This window comes from Argiope bruennichi, chromosome 6, assembly GCF_947563725.1.
Source record: "Argiope bruennichi chromosome 6, qqArgBrue1.1, whole genome shotgun sequence".
Lineage (NCBI taxonomy): Eukaryota > Metazoa > Arthropoda > Arachnida > Araneae > Araneidae > Argiope > Argiope bruennichi.
Window position 1 is genome coordinate 101,742,875 of NC_079156.1, and position 21,504 is coordinate 101,764,378.

The following is a 21,504-nucleotide window of genomic DNA, read 5'->3' on the forward strand; positions in this document are numbered from 1 at the left end:
GTCTTATCTGATAATCCAAATTTCTTCTCCATCAGGTTAATATTCGATCCATGTGTGATGCATTGGAGGAATGAAATGCATATACCTGCTCATAACTCTCAACCCCAGCAAACACATATTGTACAATATTGTATGATATTAAACAATATGGTATAATATTGAATAATATAGTAATAACGCACAATATTGTATAATATTGTAGAATATTGAATAATATAATAGCGCACAATATTGTATAATATTGTAGAATATTGAATAATATAGTAATAACACACCATATTGAACAATATTGAGCACCATGCTATTCTACCTAAATCATTATCAATTTATTCAATCTAATGATATTAGGAGATTCAATTTTGTAGGCATGGACTTATATTCCTTCTCAATTGCTGCAGCAACTTGTATAAACCATGCTTAAAAGAATATCTGCGGTTATCAAAGCTATTTAAGATTCAAAAAGATTAGAACTGAATATCTGTATGGTCTTTAAATTTCGAGTCTCTATTTCTATGTGTTATGGTCAGCCTGATCAATCAGTTATTATTAATAATAACATTTAATTAATTTATCTATCGGTCGATGCCATTAATAATAACCAATTATTTCAAAATTTGTGGTTATTATTACTCGCACGATAGCACGTTAAATAAATTGTATAGTCAATTTAGAAAAGAAAAATCTATTTCATCTTTTTTTCTTATTTATTAGCAATAGAATATGCAAAGAATTGACTATTATGCTTATATTAGGATTCACTGGAATGAACTACAACCCAATGCTCTAATTTTTTTAGTATTTAAATTTTTTATAATTTTTTCATCAGCCAAAGTTATTAAAATTTTTTAAATAATACTTATCTTCAAAATCTTACGTTTTTATTTTCATTTTACAGCAAACTATTGAACAATGGAATAATATCTTTTGGATATGCATTGGTATCACCATGAGCTCAGGAATAATTTTTTGTGTGTTTGGTTCAGCAGAAGTACAACCGTGGAACGATCCCTCAACTGAAACCAAACATAAAACAGAAAGCAAAGATACACTCGAATTAGACTCTGAGTATCAAATGGACATTGTTACTCATATGTGAAATGAAAGGATTCACATTTTGAGTAGTTATATGTGCAGTTACATGAGCTCAAGAATAAATTTTTGAGTGTTTGGTTCAGCCGAAATACAACCGTTTAACGATCCATCAAATGAAGCCAAACATAAAATGGAAAGCAATGATACACTCAAATTACACTCTGAGTATCAAGTGGACATTGTTACTCATATGTGAATTGAAATGATTCACATTTTGAGTAGTTATATGTGCAGTTACATGAGCTAAGGAATAAATTTTTGAGTGTTTGGTTCAGCCGAAATACAACCGTTTAACGATCCATCAAATGAAGCCAAACATAAAATGGAAAGCAATGATACACTCAAATTACACTCTGAGTATCAAGTGGACATTGTTACTCATATGTGAATTGAAATGATTCACATTTTGAGTAGTTATATGTGCAGTTACATGAGCTCAAGAATAAATTTTTGAGTGTTTGGTTCAGCCGAAATACAACCGTGGAATAATCCATCAAATGAAGCCATACATAAAATGGAAAGCAATGATACACTCAAATTACACTCTGAGTATCAAATGGACATTGTTACTCATATGTGAAATGAAATGATTCACATTTTGAGTAGTTATATGTGCAGTTACATGAGCTAAGGAATAAATTTTTGAGTGTTTGGTTCAGCCGAAATACAACCGTTTAACGATCCATCAAATGAAGCCAAACATAAAATGGAAAGCAATGATACACTCAAATTACACTCTGAGTATCAAGTGGACATTGTTACTCATATGTGAATTGAAATGATTCACATTTTGAGTAGTTATATGTGCAGTTACATGAGCTAAGGAATAAATTTTTGAGTGTTTGGTTCAGCCGAAATACAACCGTTTAACGATCCATCAAATGAAGCCAAACATAAAATGGAAAGCAATGATACACTCAAATTACACTCTGAGTATCAAGTGGACATTGTTACTCATATGTGAATTGAAATGATTCACATTTTGAGTAGTTATATGTGCAGTTACATGAGCTAAGGAATAAATTTTTGAGTGTTTGGTTCAGCCGAAATACAACCGTTTAACGATCCATCAAATGAAGCCAAACATAAAATGGAAAGCAATGATACACTCAAATTACACTCTGAGTATCAAGTGGACATTGTTACTCATATGTGAATTGAAATGATTCACATTTTGAGTAGTTATATGTGCAGTTACATGAGCTAAGGAATAAATTTTTGAGTGTTTGGTTCAGCCGAAATACAACCGTTTAACGATCCATCAAATGAAGCCAAACATAAAATGGAAAGCAATGATACACTCAAATTACACTCTGAGTATCAAGTGGACATTGTTACTCATATGTGAATTGAAATGATTCACATTTTGAGTAGTTATATGTGCAGTTACATGAGCTAAGGAATAAATTTTTGAGTGTTTGGTTCAGCCGAAATACAACCGTTTAACGATCCCTCAACTGAAACCAAACATAAAACAGAAAGCAAAGATACACTCGAATTAGACTCTGAGTATCAAATGGACATTGTTACTCATATGTGAAATGAAAGGATTCACATTTTGAGTAGTTATATGTGCAGTTACATGAGCTCAAGAATAAATTTTTGAGTGTTTGGTTCAGCCGAAATACAACCGTTTAACGATCCATCAAATGAAGCCAAACATAAAATGGAAAGCAATGATACACTCAAATTACACTCTGAGTATCAAGTGGACATTGTTACTCATATGTGAATTGAAATGATTCACATTTTGAGTAGTTATATGTGCAGTTACATGAGCTAAGGAATAAATTTTTGAGTGTTTGGTTCAGCCGAAATACAACCGTTTAACGATCCATCAAATGAAGCCAAACATAAAATGGAAAGCAATGATACACTCAAATTACACTCTGAGTATCAAGTGGACATTGTTACTCATATGTGAATTGAAATGATTCACATTTTGAGTAGTTATATGTGCAGTTACATGAGCTCAAGAATAAATTTTTGAGTGTTTGGTTCAGCCGAAATACAACCGTGGAATAATCCATCAAATGAAGCCATACATAAAATGGAAAGCAATGATACACTCAAATTACACTCTGAGTATCAAATGGACATTGTTACTCATATGTGAAAGGAAATGATTCACATTTTGAGTAGTTATATGTGCAGTTACATGAGCTAAGGAATAAATTTTTGAGTGTTTGGTTCAGCCGAAATACAACCGTTTAACGATCCATCAAATGAAGCCAAACATAAAATGGAAAGCAATGATACACTCAAATTACACTCTGAGTATCAAGTGGACATTGTTACTCATATGTGAATTGAAATGATTCACATTTTGAGTAGTTATATGTGCAGTTACATGAGCTAAGGAATAAATTTTTGAGTGTTTGGTTCAGCCGAAATACAACCGTTTAACGATCCATCAAATGAAGCCAAACATAAAATGGAAAGCAATGATACACTCAAATTACACTCTGAGTATCAAGTGGACATTGTTACTCATATGTGAATTGAAATGATTCACATTTTGAGTAGTTATATGTGCAGTTACATGAGCTAAGGAATAAATTTTTGAGTGTTTGGTTCAGCCGAAATACAACCGTTTAACGATCCATCAAATGAAGCCAAACATAAAATGGAAAGCAATGATACACTCAAATTACACTCTGAGTATCAAGTGGACATTGTTACTCATATGTGAATTGAAATGATTCACATTTTGAGTAGTTATATGTGCAGTTACATGAGCTAAGGAATAAATTTTTGAGTGTTTGGTTCAGCCGAAATACAACCGTTTAACGATCCATCAAATGAAGCCAAACATAAAATGGAAAGCAATGATACACTCAAATTACACTCTGAGTATCAAGTGGACATTGTTACTCATATGTGAATTGAAATGATTCTCATTTTGAGTAGTTATATGTGCAGTTACATGAGCTCAGGAATAATTTTGTGTGTGTTTGGTTCAGCCTAATTACAACTGTGGAATAATCCCTCATCTGAAGTCAAACCTAAAATGGAAAGCAAAGTTAACTCGAATTAGACCCAAATGCCAAACGGACATTGTCTCTCATATGTGAATAGAAAGGATTCACATTTTGAGAAATTATGTGTATAGTTATCAAGAAAAGTATTTTATATCTTTATGTGAATTTCGAAAAAAAAAATTTACTTCTTTTTATATAACTGCTAGGTAAATTACTATAGGAAAACTCCCTATTGCAATGACTTTCATGACATGACTTTAAGAATATTTCGTGCTCGAGAAGGCACTTTGAAATTTTAAAACGTTTATTCCATCCCGGGAGGCAATATTTATGTACAAGAAACGATAACGAGACTGACATGCATTCACATCGATACAAGAGCAGAAGAGACCGAAAGTTTCCCTACGGTAGCTTTTACAATGAAATTTTAATAGGGATTCTTTACATGTCTCGATTTAAGATAGGGAATTATAGGTATATTTAAAACAATTTGCTTAGCTAGATAGATTTTTATCCCTTCACTTGCAGCGTGTGAAAGTGCTGATTAAAGCAGTTTCATAGAGCTAGTTAGCAATAATTAAATAAAAAAAAGGTGGACTTGGATCAGGAAATAAGAGAACATTTTAGATAAGATAATATGGGTTAAATTAAGATAAAAATTAGGGAATGAATTAGGATTTAATTCTGATTTTGAGATACCATTACATATATAAATATATGCCTACACCGCTTTGCCCATGTTATCTGGTGCACAGAATAACTAGAGTAATTTTGTTTGGAGTTTAACTGGCTTGGAATATGTTGTTAGAAATGTAAAAACCTGGGATGAGTTCGTAAATGGGCCATCCAGCTCAAAGGGAATGTAAATGGTAGTGGGGAGGGTTAAATTTTCATTTCGCTATAACTTCCCTAATATTGGGGATAGAAGAATAAATAAAATTAGCCAAATTAGTGCCTCATTAAGACAAACAACTTTTAGCCAAATTCGTGTCTCATTAAGACAAACAACTTTTGTATTTGAATTTTTCAGATAACTGCAATATCTTAGAATTTGGGGGCTGAAACAGGATTTTCAAGCCCCCTAATATTGACTGTTTCTAACATCAACAATTTATGTTGTCAGATAGTAAATTAGATGCAAAGGAATCTACCTTTGCTTTCCAGAGATGATTTTTTAATTTCTTATCGGATTAATTTTATATTGATTAACATCTTATGAATATAAAATACCATTTCTTCTTATACTTAAAGACAAGGATATCTAGAAAAGACTTACCAATTTGTTGTAGTTATATGAAAGACCCCCCCCCCTGTAAAAATGGTGGTTGAATAAGCAAAAAGCATTCCGCCCCAAAATTTGTGATTACAAATTGATTGCACTATTAACACTAGAACTGCCGATGTTAAATATATACATAGTTTTACCTCATCCGTCAGCTTGACTAGTTTTTGATCATCATGGCTTTCATTATCACTTTTGACTTATTTTATGAAAAAAAAAAAGAATATAATTTAACAAAAACAACATTTAATATAATAATTCATTAATTATTAATAAAAAATAAGAAAAATAGTTTGACAATGATTGAGTTCTAATTACATTTAACACATTACACTGCGTTCCAATTAGAGCTTTTAATTCTAAACTGAATAATAATTGGAATAAAATAGAACACATTATAAAGGCTGCCGAACACTTTAGATTAATCAATATAATTTCATATTCAAAATGTAATTACAATTTTTCTAGGAAATGTCTAAAATTATGTATAAATGATAAATACATTTTCATTTCAATCATTGAATTGATGATCCATAAAACATTATAAACTTTAAAATTGTTAAAGCCGTCATTTTAACGGTCTTGATATAAATCGGAACAGGTCATATTGATTATGGAAGTTAAAATGGCTCAGTAGAAATTGAATAGAAAATATTTAATTGTTCTTATATTTCCTTAAAGTCGGCATAAAGTTCTAGAACAATACATAAATTCTATCAAAATTTTCAAGCATGAAATTTCAAAACCGTCAAAATGACAGTCTTGGCAGTTCTAGTGTTAATAATCTGTTTGATTATGTCGAGAAAAAGTATTAGTCCCTTTCGAAAAGATCATATAATATTTGTGTTGCAATCAATAGTTAATTCCCCAATTTAAAGCAATATTATGGTTATTTTGTGATGACATAGTAAATTTAAAGTATGGCAAGATGACGAAGACGAATCGTTATATCAACCGACATCCTCTTTTCCAAGCTTCAAAGTCAGAATAGAGGGCGAAAATCGTCTCTCGATGTTTGAGTTAATATGCATCAAGGACACACACACGGTATATCTTCAATGAAATTGGATTTCTTGCTCGGAAACATTAGAAGCTGAAATCTTATCGACGAACCATGCTGCATGTCATGGTTCGTCGACAAGATTTCATGATATGCTATTTCTTATCACGATATGTTATTTCTCATATATGAAATTGTATTGATTGGATAAGATTATAGTATATATTATTGCCCTTAACTAAATAATCCAACACGTTATATTAATACATTTAAAAGTAATTCATATATAAAATTACTGAATTTTTTGTATTTGAAACTAGCCGTATTTGGTGACCAATTGGTTCGATGGATTAATGGTTTGTTACAAGTTCTAATTGAATATTTTGTATAATTTGGGACGAATTATTTCCTTAGAAAAATGTTTTTAAACTTTAAATTTTGATAGACATACAACTTTTTTTTGTAATTGAAACTAGCCGCATTTGGCACCAATCGGTTCGATAGATTAATGCTTTGTTAAAAATTCTAATTAAATATTTTGCGTAATTTGATCTTAATAAATTCCTTAGAAAAATATTTTTAAGCTTTAATTTTTGATAAACACATATTATTTTTAGAAGCCTTACAATTTTATGTTTATTAGGTTAAATATTTTCCTAATTTTCGTCTCTATTATTGTACGTCCAATTATATATTTTAGTAGAAAGAGAAACAGTATGAAAAATGAAAACACTTTAAAAAGATTTCAATATTGCTTAGTTTTGAAATTAAAACTTAAAAATAAAATGTTAGCAAAATTCAATTATTGATCTAATTATTAATTCAATTAATAAACGAAATTTCAAATTTCGAAATGTACCTAATAGGTATTGAAGCTTACTGAATACGAAAAGAAAAGGTGAATTTCATCATCTAGAATTGTAAATAAAAGACTGGAGGAAATATTGGTAGCAACAAGGAAAGCGATTTGATACATCGGCTAAATATATTGTTGCAAAATATACTTAAAATACTTTATGGATATTCATTAAAAAATATCAAAAAATATAGTGAAAAAAGTCGGTATCATAGAAGTATCATAGAAAAAATAAATATTTCAATTTAAAATGATGTAAAAATCTTTTATGTACTGAATGTATGTATTTTTGTATGTTTATGTATATATTATGTATTATTTATTTTTGAAAGTTATGTTTAAGAAGCATCAAATAAAGGGAAATTTATATTCGTTAAAAAATTTCAAACAATTTTTATTTCTTTTACCAATTTTAAATAAATTATCTAAAAAAATATATCTGAGCTGCACATTCCTACCCTCCAAAGTTTATTTGTGCCAGGTTTGGCAGCTTAGGTAAAACGCCTTGACTTTTAGAGTGACATCAAAAATATAGATGCACACACATTTTTTTATTATTGGTGAAGAATCTACAATTATATACGAGTACTTGATATTCTGTGCTCCATATTTAAAATGGAGTTGGTAAATAATATGGAGTTATTTTTGTAACTCAAAGATATGTAGGAGCACATTTTACATTATCCAGAGGTGATGCGTTCGCTCGTGATTTCCATATAGCATCAACTTTAACTGCCAATTACCAACATGGATTTCAGATAGTCAAATCCAGATAAAATTGTCACCACTTGTTTTAATAAAATAGTGACTATTTCTGTGATATTCAGTAATTTTGCATTTTTGATTAACATTATATTAATTTGTAGTTTTTTGTGTGTTATTTTGTGTGTGTAGTTTTTTGCATATTATTGAGTCAATAAATTATTTAATGTATTGCTCAAGATATTTTATTTAATTCAATTTTTTCCATACTTATGCATATAAACAAAGAATGACAAAATTTGCTTTTACTATCTTATTATTTCAGCGGAAAAGCACTAGAGGCAAGTAAGTAAGGCAATTTTTATAATGTTAGAATTCAAATAGGAATTAAATGCTATCTTCACAATAAGAATCAATCAATCCAGAACCATCATGGAAGTGCTTCCTCTTCTGAACCGTCTGGGGCCGCGGTGGCCTGGTGGAAAGGTCTCGGCTTGTGAGCCATGGGGTTTCAGGTTCGAGACCCGATTTCACCGAAAAACCGTCGTGTAAGGGGGTTTGTTGCACATTAAATCCGTTATGCCAAACGTCCTCCCGCTGGTGTGGCGTGGAGAGGGGGGCGCCAGATCAGGTGCCGTCCTCGTCATCTGACCGTGGTTCGAAATTACGAGGTCCGTCCCTAAATAGCCCTAGTGTTGCTTTACAACGGGACGTTAATGTAACTAAACCAAACCAAACTTCTGAATCTCCTGTGGTTCGAAACATTTGTCATCTTTGCGGATTTTCAATGCTTTACATTTCATTCATGCAGATACTATAAATATAAGTATTTTTTCAGAACATAAAAAGCATCATGCAATTGAAAATGCAATATTGATCCTGGTAGACAAAAACATCTAAATTAACTTTATGATTTATTTTTTTTTTGCGATACATCATTTCAAATAAAGATTCTATAGATGGTGGAGTTATTTGCTAAGAATTTGAAATAGAAATTGTAATATATTAGCAAAATATTAAATATCGCGCCTTGCCCAAGCATTTGAGGAAAATGTCACATAGAGGATATATGATTAAATGTTTCTAAGAAACCAGTCTGTTTCAAGTCCTTTAGCTTGAATTTGTTTTAGCTTTTTAATTAAATTTAGTTTAATTTTTAAAATATCCCGAAAGAAAATCGGCCCTGTTAAAGTATCCGGACAAAACTGATATGCTATTGAATAATAAACGATCTAGCACATGATCTACTGAACAAATCGAAGCCTTATTTTTTTTGTTTGTTTGTTTAAAGCAGTACATTTAAAATTTTAAAATATCCTGAAAGAAAAATCAGCCCTTTTAAAGCCTCCTGACAAAATTGATGTTCTATTGAAGGCAAAACTATCTAACACATGATCTAATTGAACAAATCGAAGCCACTTTCTTTGTCCAAAACAGCAATACTCAAGCTTCAGCTCTGATGCAACCATCGTTGAAATGAGAATGCTAAGATTGTTGAGAAAAACAGAAAGTAGTACCTGTCACATAAGTATTCCAAGGACATACACCATTTCTACCCGAAGTTACCGAATAACATCTGCAAGACTCAACTAGGGAAAATCAAGCTATGAAATTAAATTATATAGTATAAAGTGATTTGGCCAGTATTGAATCAACAAATTTTCTGAATGAACTTTAAACTGACAATAACTCCATAGATTTTAACAGATGTTAGTTTTTTATAATCTTAAAATTAAAAAAAAAGTATTTGAAAATATTTCTTTAAATAAAACTTGCAAAAATGTATATCTGCAATACTAAAATTCCATAATTATAGAACTTATAAATATCTTCAATATTTTTTTGTATATTTGCAGAAAAAAAAACCCCATTTAAACTGTTATATAAATTATCATTTTACAAACAAATTAAAAATCTTATACAAAAATATGTCTGTGTCATTTTTTTAAAGTAACGATTTCAACAAAATGAATTTATAAACTATTCTAAAAACTACTAAAAATACAATTTAATTTCATCACATTAGACACAGATAAACACAATAAAATATTTCTATAAGTAGTCATCAATTAAATGAATAGTTAATTAAATTTAATGTTTAAAGTTGATTTAAAATTTTGCAAAATCCTATAATTTTTCTTTTTGGACCACGTTTTATAATTTTTAAGGAAAATAAATTTATTTCGGTAAAATCTTCTTTAAAAAACGCAGTAAGGTATTGTATATTTTTGAATATAATTCTCTAGGAGAATCGAAGATATTGAAAATCCACACCATCATTCAGCCTTCGCGAATCGCTAAATGAATGCAAATCATTCTTTCCCAACATTGAACAGAAGAGGCAGCGATTACGTTTCAGGTAAGTTTATGATTTTACTTACTTAATATCATATTCTAGCTGTTAAAAATGAGTCATAAAACCTGCTGTGTGTGAACTTTTATAAATTATTTATGATCAAATTCTGCACATTTGTAAATAATTTATGATCAAACAAAAGTGTTCTTGACACTCAAAATTTCAAAATTATGTGCTGTACATCTGAATAAAAGAAGATTGTTCATGGTATATAAAAAGTGTCACTTAATGCTATAAATAGAATGTTTTTTACTTATTTACCTGTGACCCAAGAGTGAAAAAAAATACTAGTGTTTGCTGAGCGCAATTACATATCAATAGTTTCATATTTTTGTTCGATATTACAAGATTTCTCTCATATGCATTAAGTTTTCTTTGTGTGTTAAAACTCTGAAGCTTAGGAGTTTAAAAAAACTAAAAACCTAGTTAAGCAGAATATTTTTATTATAAAACCATGTGACTTCGCCCCCTCCTCGTTTTCGTTCGCGAATTCCGAAGTTATTCGATATTATAGATGTACGTCGTTCGTCGTTCCATTTGGCAAATCTTTGAGCGCCATTGCCCATTCGTTTAACGTTGAAAGCTTAGTCTTTCCATTATGACAACATATCTTTGCTAGTTGGTCTGTTTCCGATTCAAAACTAAAAACCTGGTTAAGCAGAATATTTTTATTATAAAACCATGTGACTTGAATGCCCCCATAATGTGAACACTCTTTGCTCATATCTCTAATATCTAAATATTGATTCAATTTTTCACGCTTTACCGTCAACTTAGTAGCTTTACGATAAGCTTTTCTTTCCAACTTGCCAGATAGTTGCTCTGTCTTTCTCCGCAATTTTTTCTTTATCTGATATCTCTGGGCATTCCATTACTATAGGCAGCAATTAAACAATGCATGCTTAACACATGTATTACTTATTCATTCAGACGATAACTAACCAAGATACGAAAAATTTCCTTTATTCGAAACAGATAAACAAACCGGGAGGTTATTCATTAGTGTTGCCACAAACAATATGCCTAAAATAAACAGATAAAGTTGTTTTCAATTATAGGGATAGGATAGGGATTTTGGCTACACGCGCCGACGAGGCAAGGGAAACACAGGGACCTTTTAAAAAAGAATTTGTTAAGTCAGCGGTATTTTGCCCCTTCACCCTGAGTGTGGGAACGTGAGGCTTTTAGCCGAATCAGCAATTTTACAAAGCTTCTATTCAATTAATTAGATAGAAAAAGTGGAATGAGATCAGAAAATAAGAGAATATTCTAGAATGAAGTTAATATGGGCTAAATTGAGCTAAAAGTTAGAAATATGAAATCCGTTATTTTATAGAATACCTAATTATTCCATGAAATAACTGATCGTGTCCATTAAAGTGTAAAACTCTCTTGTATTTCATGGTTTAACTAGTTATTTCATAGAATAACGATCTGCAGCCCGTTAAAGTGTAAAATAATCTAAATCATATATCTCGCACGACAAATACATTTACCTTCCACCCCTACTGCATTTATGTTTTTGTTTGTTTGTTTTAGAAATGACAAATGTTTTTGTTTTAGAAATAATGTTCTTTGTAATTCCAAGTGTCATTTTAGTAATCCTTGTTGTAACAAATGATTTTATGGTACGTTTCCATAAATAACATTTATACGCTGCATAAATTAGATAAATTGCTTCTTTTTCATTTTAATTGTCTATTATTAGTTTAATTTCATTTTAGATAAATTTTTATTTTACACTTTAACTGTCTCTCATTAGTTAATTTATAGAATACCTAGTTATTTCATAGAATAATTAGTTAAAGTGTCAAATGAATAACATATTACACACTTTAACAGACACGATCAGTTATTTTATGGAATAACTAGGTATTCTATGAAATATCTGCATTATATACTTTAACGGTAACATATATATATACAGAGAGAGAGAGTGGGATAGAGACCGATAGAGAAGTCTCGTGATTGTTTTATACCGGTTTAAACTGGTTAATGACTTAAATTAATTAAGACAAATAATGCCTTAAAAATAATAATGTTCTCACATGATAACTTGAAATTTTCGATTGTAGATTTCATTTTTTTATAAAATTATAACATTATTTTTTGTTTTAATCTATTGAGAAAAACGCATCAAAACATAGAGTCGATTCTTCGCGTGCTATAAACGCATGCCTGTGCTTTATCGCCCAATAATTCGCCGAGAATGGCATTATAGATTCAATAAAAATGTTAAATTCTCGCCAAAGGGAAATATTTTCTAATTATTGTACGCCAATGCCATGCAAGACCATTATTAGAGAATATGCAAGAAAGTTTTGGGGTGACCACTCACGCTGGTTTTTAAAACCATTGCATTGAATTCAATTCTTTTTGCGCCTGATTCTAAACATAAAGAATTCACTAGCAAAAGTGTAACTTTATTTTTTACTTATTTCCTCATTTGCAAACTCATTACGTTGGTACATAATATTGCCCCCGAATCAAAACTTTTAAAATATTAAACTGTATGATTGTAAATAAGTTCGAGCTTTTAGAGGTGAATTAAAATATATCACACCATGCACAAAAAAATAAGCAAAATGTTGGGCCGTTTTTAACCCACTTATCCCCAAAGACTTAAATCGGTAGTTTCAATTTAAGTAAGCTTCTTCATAAGGTTAATATGAAAGGGAATGAAAGTAATAAGTATATGGATGGAAAATCATGTTATGTACAAAGGCATTATTCATTTCCGTTAATGAATAATTATGTCTCCAAATTTATGGATGAAAAGATGAAAGAGAGATTATACTCTTGAAAGATTGCGTTTTAAAGAAAAAGTGCTGAGATTGACAAAATAATCTTTCCCTTTCTTACTAAAATCAAACAAAAATATTTATAAAAATGTCATACTACAGATTTATGACTTTTGTAAAGTTATAAAAATATACTATATGTTTAAAAACTGATATACAAACTTGATTAAAATTCACAAAACATTTGATGAGAAAAAGGTATGACTTGGCAAAAATTTACATACGATATATATCTGAAATACATAAATTTACATTCATATTGATTTAATTAAATATCCATAAAAGAGATATTTACTGATTACATGTCGAATTGTAATATTTTTGGATGGCCTATTTTGTTTATTATTTGAAAATTATAATTATTCGATGCACTAACCATATCTGATAACGACATTAAATGTTAAAAAAATTTAAAAATTTGAATACTGAAAATTTTGCAGATTGAAACAGGAATCTTCTTGTCAGAAGAATATTTTAAATTTTCATACTTTTACATTACGGGTACCATTTCAAAATTTCAATGACATAAAATTTTTATTTTCAAGCTCTACCAGAAGTCGTAAAGTTTTCGTTCAATAACACACTTTATTGAATGAAACTTTGTAATTTCAAGTAAGTATTTTTTTTATTAATAATAAGCCAATCCTTGTGCAGCACAAAGTACAGCACACGGCTTACAGAAGTAAGTAGAAACAACTACATACATAGATAAAAATATGTACATATAAAAATAAAGATAAAAACAACAGGAAAAAATAAACAACAAAACTAATTAAAAATTGAAGCAGCAAAGGCAATAAATTTACAGAATGAGAAAAAAGCTATTTTGTTGTCCACCAAAACATGAAGCGGAGGTGGAAATTTAATATTGCAGGCATCGAGATCCACAGTAAAATCTCTTCTCCCTTCAGTAAGTTTGGAGCAATCAAAAAGCAAGTGTTCGACATTTTGAACTCCACCCAAGCTGCAAGTGCACAGATCAGTGTTCGATAATCCAAATTTCTCGAGATAGTAATTGAAATTACCGTGTCCAGTAAGAAATTTTGTTAAGTGAAAATCACTGAAAAAATGCTTGTTATTCAATCTTTGAGAAATTGTGGGGAAAAATAATTTGGTTAAAGAGGCAGTTGACGAATTTTGGTACAGCTTGTTCCATAAGAGAATGGTCTTTTTGTGATTCTCATTACGAATGTGAGATTTGGGGATGCTCAGAGGATCAATGGTGTTTAGGTTTGTAGCTTGCTTTGCAAGCCAATCGGCTCTTTCATTCCCTAAAATGCCAGTATGTCTTCGGACATGTGAAAAATAGACACTAATTCCTTTTGCTTTAAGCTCTTAAAGAGTGATGTGAAAATTCACTACAATTTTGTTGCAGGAAGAAATATTACTAAGCAAAAATAAGGATGAGAGAGAATCAGTACAAATAAGGAACCTGTAAGGAAGTAAGTATTTGAGTGCAATATTTAACAAGTGCATGGTCAACACGATTGAAACTGTCAAATATTTATCGTTTCCAGAAAAATGAATAACAATTATACATATGAATAAAAAATTACAAAAATTTTGCTGTTTTTTTGTTTATTACACCCAATATTATATTGCTCTACAAATATTTAGATTGTGAATTCAGCCGAGTTATTTTAAAACAGTCCGAGAATATGTGAAGAAAATCATGTAATCATTTGGGAACTCTAATCTTCAAATCTTCGAACATTTACTTGTTTGTATACTTGATAACTCAGAAATACAACGGCTCAGATAAATTATTATTATTTTATGTATTTATTTTATTAAAACTGTGGCTCTTTGATAAATTTTGATTTAGATCGGTCGATATAAAAGCATCAGAAATGCATCTTCGGTTTTCTATATTATACTACAAAGCGTAAAACTCTCATGTGCTGATTTAAAATCTGAGTGTTCTTAACGTTCATTGTCTTGTTCCAATATCCACAGTTCTATGCGGGGGAGGAGAGGACACCTATAGAATTATTGTGCTCACATATCTTAACATAATGCCTTCCTGTGCCCGCGGTATCTGTAACACTGAGTTATCTAACCGGTTAAATGAGCACAAGATGGAGGGAAAAGAAGAGGGGAGAGAAAGAAAGGTACAACAAATTATCGAGGGATCTCCACAGAGAAGACTCCCATCGATGTCAAATCCTGACTGGCTAAATTTAATGGTTTAGCAAGGTAATAATCAAATGAAGGGAACAAAAAGACTTAAAAACAAATGCTGGCAATAGGTTGAACTTACAGAGAAATGAGATTACTAATTGAAAAGGAAAAAATGATAAATAACATTGTAAACATCTATATGTCATATATAAATATATAAACAAACATTGCTGAATCAGAAATCTATGGAGTTCCTCTGGGTCCTGTGGTTTTGATTTCCTTCGTAAGAACGTGGTAAATTTGTTCAGTAAGGTATTGCACTTATGAGGGAATAATCGGCTGATTTTGCCGAGAAACATTTTTGGTCTTAGCTATTATGTGGTCTTGAAGAGATCCTGATATTTATGAATATGATTTACTATAGATTGAATCTTGCCGCGTGAAAAAGTATCCGATGCAACTCGCCTGTACCACTCTTCCTCGAGATTTGCTTCTGGCTTTCTCATATGCCATGAGACAGTCAGTGAGCAGTCGGTGGCATAGTGAATTAGGGATCCTATCTTCCCACATCTACAACAAGGAAAGTTGGTCACATGGAATCTGTGTAGGTATGTCGTGAATGGGTCGTGTCCAGTGAAGAACAGGACATCCGCTCTGGTCTAGTTAGCCACATGAAGAAAAATCTTTGGTATTATGTTGAATATGGACTGGGCTGTTTCGCCTTCTTCTCATTCCTTTTGCCATTATTATTATGCATACAGATAGACATACAGACACAATGCCAAAAATATGTTTTTCGAACTCATAATGGTTTGAAACATAAAAATTCGGCGAAATTTCCTGTGATTTTTTATATGGTTATTAACACTTTTACTTTATATATGAAAAAGTAAAAATACCAAAATGAATGTCTAATTTATCTCGTAAACACGAGAAGTTCTTTTTTTCAAGAAGGTATAGAGATAAATGAAACAATGATTTCATTTTTTAAATTGGTTTTAAAATCCACACAGGACTTATGATTCTATGGATATAAAATAATTTTTGAAAATAATAGAAAAGCAAAGAAAAGTGCGGGCACTTGAATGGATGGAGCTTATTTGCATCAAGAAATTTTTTAATAATCATTAATTTAATTTTTTCGTATAAACTATATTTTTACTAGTAAGAAATAACAGTAGTTGTCTCCCAGGGAATTTCGCAAGCACTCTTTAATAAAGGTATAATATTTTAAAGGTATGCAGTTCTTCTTAAATAAAATTGTGAATTTGTGCAAAGTCGTGAAAAATCACAAGTGCTCAGATGTTTAGTTTATGTGCCACACACAGAAGAGCGTTATGCGTCGTAATATAATAAAGAAAACCATTTGGATGGGTTTTTTTATCTACTGATCTAAATCAAAATGTAACCACAGTTTTAATTAAATAAACACATGAAAACGTTTGAGCTATCGCGTTTACAAATATGCGAATGTACAAAACGACAGAAGCCCAACTCCATGAATGATTTGGTTAAACATTTCTACATAAGGATCTACAGTTTAGATGTTAAATTGATGTACCGAATTTCATTATTCTAATTATTTCAAATTTCTGTCTTTCAAATATTCTAACAACCAGATAGACCTTTTCTGAATGTCTATCTTGCTGTCTAATTTTCTGTTAAATTTCATTCAACTTTGGAGTAAAAATTACAAATTTGGTGTTAGACTATCTACGAAATTTCATTCGTCTGTTGCAATGCTTTATTGTTTAACATATTTATAAATACACCCACTAAATAATTACCTTTACTGAGGCATTGATCTTTAGCGATTCATATTGTCATTTAAATAGAGTTACTAGTGAATCTAGTGAATAAATGCAAAATTAAATGTATCGATTATTCTTTACGCATTACTGAGGTAAACTTACGTTTTTGTCTAAAAAAAAACAAATTAATCTTGTGACCTTAGTGGCTCATATTGTCATTCATATAGAGTTACTAGTGTATAAAGGCAAATTTAAATATATCGATTATTTTTTACAAGTTATTGAGACAAACTTATACCTTTGTCTGAGAAACAAATTAATCTAGTGGCATTTAGTGAGGCATTTTCCTTTAGAGACTCACATTGTAATTTAAATAGAGTTACTTTTAAATGAATGTATCGATTATTCCTTATACATTACTGAGGTAAACTTATGCTTTTGTCTAAGAAACAAACTTATCTAGTGGCCTTTAGTGAGGCATTTTCATTTAGTGACTCATATTGTCATTTAAATAGAGTTACTTTTAAATGAATGTATCGATTATTCCTTATACATTACTGAGGTAAACTTATGCTTTTGTCTAAGAAACAAACTTATCTAGTGGCCTTTAGTGAGGCATTTTCATTTAGTGACTCATATTGTCATTTAAATAGAGTTACTGTTAAATAAATGTAAAATTAAATGTATCGATTATTCCTTATGCTTTACTGAGGTAAATTTATGCTTTTGACTAAGAAAAAAATTTATCTAGTGGCCTTTAGTGAGGCATTGACTTTTAGTGACTCATATTGTCATTTAAATGAATAAATGCAAAATTAAATTTTATCGATTATTCCCTACGCATTACAGAGAAAAACTTACGCTTTTGTTTAAAAAAAATTAATCTAGATTTTCCATCTGAAATAATTCATATCTCAATGAAGGTTCATCCATCACAGAAATGTTATCAACTTTTCTCTTTTGTCCTCATGCATCCGCTTTTGAAACAAAAAAGAATATTATGAAGTGTTAGATTCATTGAAATAATCGTGCAGATATAAAAATAAAAACAAAGAAAAATCCCAGATTTTTTTTTCTTTTTGTAAAATTTAAGATATTGTCTAACGTGTATCTATCTCTCAGCATTTTTTACAATCATGCTTGTTCAACGGTAAAGTGAGATCATGTATTGAATGCAAAAACTGGCACCGCTGTATTTTGGGCTTTTGCTTAATGACGCAGCTACATAAAAAAGCAGCAATGCACGGACATAACTCATAAAGACAATGTGAAAAATAACACTCGTATAAACATCTACGAAGAGTTTTGAATATTTGTTACTTTCGACTGGTCTTAGCTTGGATCTTTATGAATGGTGTAACAGGTAAGAGGTAAATGCTCTTTATGTTTACTGTTAAAGGATATAATGCAGAATTATTTTTAGATAAACGTGAAAAAAGTAGGCATAAAAATAATTTTAAAGCATAATATTTAGTTTTTAGTTTTTATGGAGTTGATAATAATAGCATATCCTCATATTAAACTAATATGCTTATCAAAAATATTCAGTTAAGTATATTTGAAAAGTTTAAAAAATTAAACTGACAAAAGCATTTATTGCTTAATTCGAAATTATTATAAACTAGCCGCCTTTGGCGACCAGTCGGTTCACCAGTATTACCGCTCGCTATAATTTTCAATTAAATATTTTAAGTAACTTGTCTCTTAATAGCTTCTCAAACAAAACATTTTTAATCTTCAAATTTTGATAGTCATACCAAACTTATACTGTTGTTTAGATCGTTTCGTTCAATTTACTATATATATTTTCCTAATTTGTTGTCATTTCCGATAAAACTTCAACTTTAATTTCAAGTGGAAATGCTGATATTGCAATTAATATAAAGATATCTTTTAATGAAAAAAAGCCATTTATTTTATTTATCATTTTTATTGTTATTTATTTATTATTATTATTATTGAATATGAGTACTGCAAACAGAATCGCTCGGTATTTAAGTCTTATGTGAACTGCAAAATATTTTTCATAATTTATGTAATATCTCAAAGAATAAATCAACAAAAATTTCTCAGAGGCAGCATAAAATTCAGTTTTTAGTTTTGCTTTCAAAACGATTGAAATGAAATCAATAATAATATTTTGTTCCGGTCTATAATTATATTTCAAAAATTATGAAGTCTAAATTTAATGCAGTTAGGTATCATATTCTGAGAAATATTCTGGATACACCAAATTTTAAATAAATTAATGAATGTTCTATTTTCCACGATCAACTAAGACTGATTTATGAAGTTTTGAATGTTAAAAATTTAGAAAAACTCAACATTTTCATAGTCTTAGGCCAATTAATCTTGAGAAACCTTAGCGCTGATTGGCGTATTTTCTTTAAAACGATCGATGGAAAATCTAAAATTATCCTTTTTTTTTTTTTTTGAATAGTGATATTCAAATTTTCATAAATTAGTCTAGTAGTGATTGATTTAGTTGACTGGAAATTAATTCTTTATTTAAAATATTAGTGTTTCAAGAACATTTTGTTAAACGTGATTTCCACAGCAGAAGCTTTGTGTAAAATCAAAAATTCGTTATTTATTAGAGCATTTATTGGATCAAGTTACATAAAATATAATCATTTTCCATTTAGACCATTTTAGAAGATCTGTGTCTATTACTAAAGGTTTACAAATTAGCTGTGTGGCCTTGATTTGAATGGATATTCTGTTCATGTTAAAGAAAACTTGCCTTAAAATAAAACTGATTTACTGGATTAATAATATAGATAATGTAAAAGATCATAAAATAATTTTTCTTGAATTTATTTTTTAGAAAAAATAATATTTTATATTTGTTTCATTTCCTACAAACACGTGCTGAAAATTATATTTTTGCAGATTTCATTTCCAAAAAGATTTAATTTATTTTTAATTGGTGCTTTAATCAATGTGATGGCAACACTTTGAAAAAAGCTAATTTTCCCCCATGAATGCGAAACGTGCTCGTGCAGCTTAAATTTTATTTTTATTTTGTACGAAAAAAATTGTTGAAAAAGATAGTTAAAATATTTATTTAAAAATTAATTAAAAATAGAAATTTAATTTTAAGTTTAAAACATTGGTATCATTTAAAAGATAAATGTTTGATCTCTAACTTTATGTAAAAATCTTTTTTGTGCGGTAATATTTTCGGAAGTTATAGCAGAAACACGCCACAATTTCGCTTATTTTTTAAATAAATAAAATTCTAATTAAAAATTCGAAAAAATTACCCCGAGGTGCACATTCCCGGCCTCCAAGGTATACACGTGCCAAATTTCGTAGCTGTTGGTCGAACGGTCTGGCCTATAGAGCGCCAACACACGCACACACACACACATTGAGCTTTATTATAAGTATAGATTAGAAAATACATTCACGGAATAAAGATATTGTTTTGTTTGTTATTAATTCTCACAAAATATTTTCCCGCATGTATATTGAATTTGCATTAAAAGCTTTTTGTAATTTTAAGCTAACTTTAATCTTTTAATATTAAGTGGAAACAAAGATTCACTTTATTGTACAGCAAAAATTCATATTATAAATTTCATACAGTTTCCTAAACCATTCAAACAAATGAAATATTTCAAAGTCATGTAATTCTTTAAAAATAGATTTTCCTTTTAATAAAAGATATTAAAAACATATTTCTCTTTTGATTTCATTAACTATTCAGTTTACTAAATAGCAATTAGTTCAATATTATTTTAACCACAGAATAAGATACAATTTTTGTATGTTATTATAATCATATACTTTACAGATAAAAAAAAATATATTAATTTTTGCTAATTTGGAAACTTTTTAACAAATTTCAGTTCAATAGACACCATAAGCAAATATTCATTTGATTTTTATCTTATGATGACTTAATGTTTCCTTATGATGACTTAATGTAAGTAGATAGTTTTATATCGATATTCTAAAGTACCTTCAAAATATTTTTAAATAATATAAATCCATGCTTATGTTTATATATTAAAAATTTTAATGCCAAAATCCTAAACCTCTTTTTTGTCTTTTTTTCTATATAAAAAGATCAATCATATATGTAAAGCAGCCAAATCCATTTGATTGCTTACAAGACAACAAACATATTAAGTGCTCTTTTCCAGGTACAATCCTCTGGGAAATTTTGAATCATGATCTTTGACAGAATTAAAAATGCTCCTGGAAGAATGGTTGAAGGAATAATGAACAAAATCAAAAGGAAAAGAAGAAAATATAGTTTTAATGCAAAAAATGTATCAGAAAATACAGATTCAGTAGCGTCAGAAAGGAAAACAGGTAAGCAAAAACATATTCTTCAATGGATATCTATTAACGAGACTTAAATATCAGTTTTTTTATTTATTTATATTTTGGAGCATTGTTTTAGAACATTTCTGTGTTTAAAGTTAGTTAAAGTTATATCAAATCTGACTTATATTTATCTTAAGCCCAAGACAACAAATTCTTCCACTAGTAACATCATGTAAATTTTAAAATAGATAAAAAATGCATTATAAACTATAATTAGATATTTA

General features: G+C 29.6%; 2 protein-coding genes across 3 annotated transcripts in view; both read left to right on the forward strand.

The window, feature by feature from the left end:
- Positions 1 to 8,118, forward strand: part of LOC129972469 (putative inorganic phosphate cotransporter) — a 55,309-nt gene extending 47,191 nt beyond the window's left edge. For both annotated transcript variants that reach the window (XM_056086613.1, XM_056086615.1), the window contains one exon: positions 896 to 8,118. In XM_056086613.1, coding sequence (XP_055942588.1) covers positions 896 to 1,096 — 201 coding nt within the window. In that variant the 3' untranslated portion in view covers positions 1,097 to 8,118. The remainder of the gene's footprint in view (positions 1 to 895) is intronic.
- A 12,975-nt stretch (positions 8,119 to 21,093) lies between these two features.
- Positions 21,094 to 21,504, forward strand: part of LOC129972760 (sialin-like) — a 29,017-nt gene continuing 28,606 nt past the window's right edge. The window contains exon 1 of the mRNA XM_056087011.1: positions 21,094 to 21,265. Coding sequence (XP_055942986.1) covers positions 21,121 to 21,265 — 145 coding nt within the window. The 5' untranslated portion in view covers positions 21,094 to 21,120. The remainder of the gene's footprint in view (positions 21,266 to 21,504) is intronic.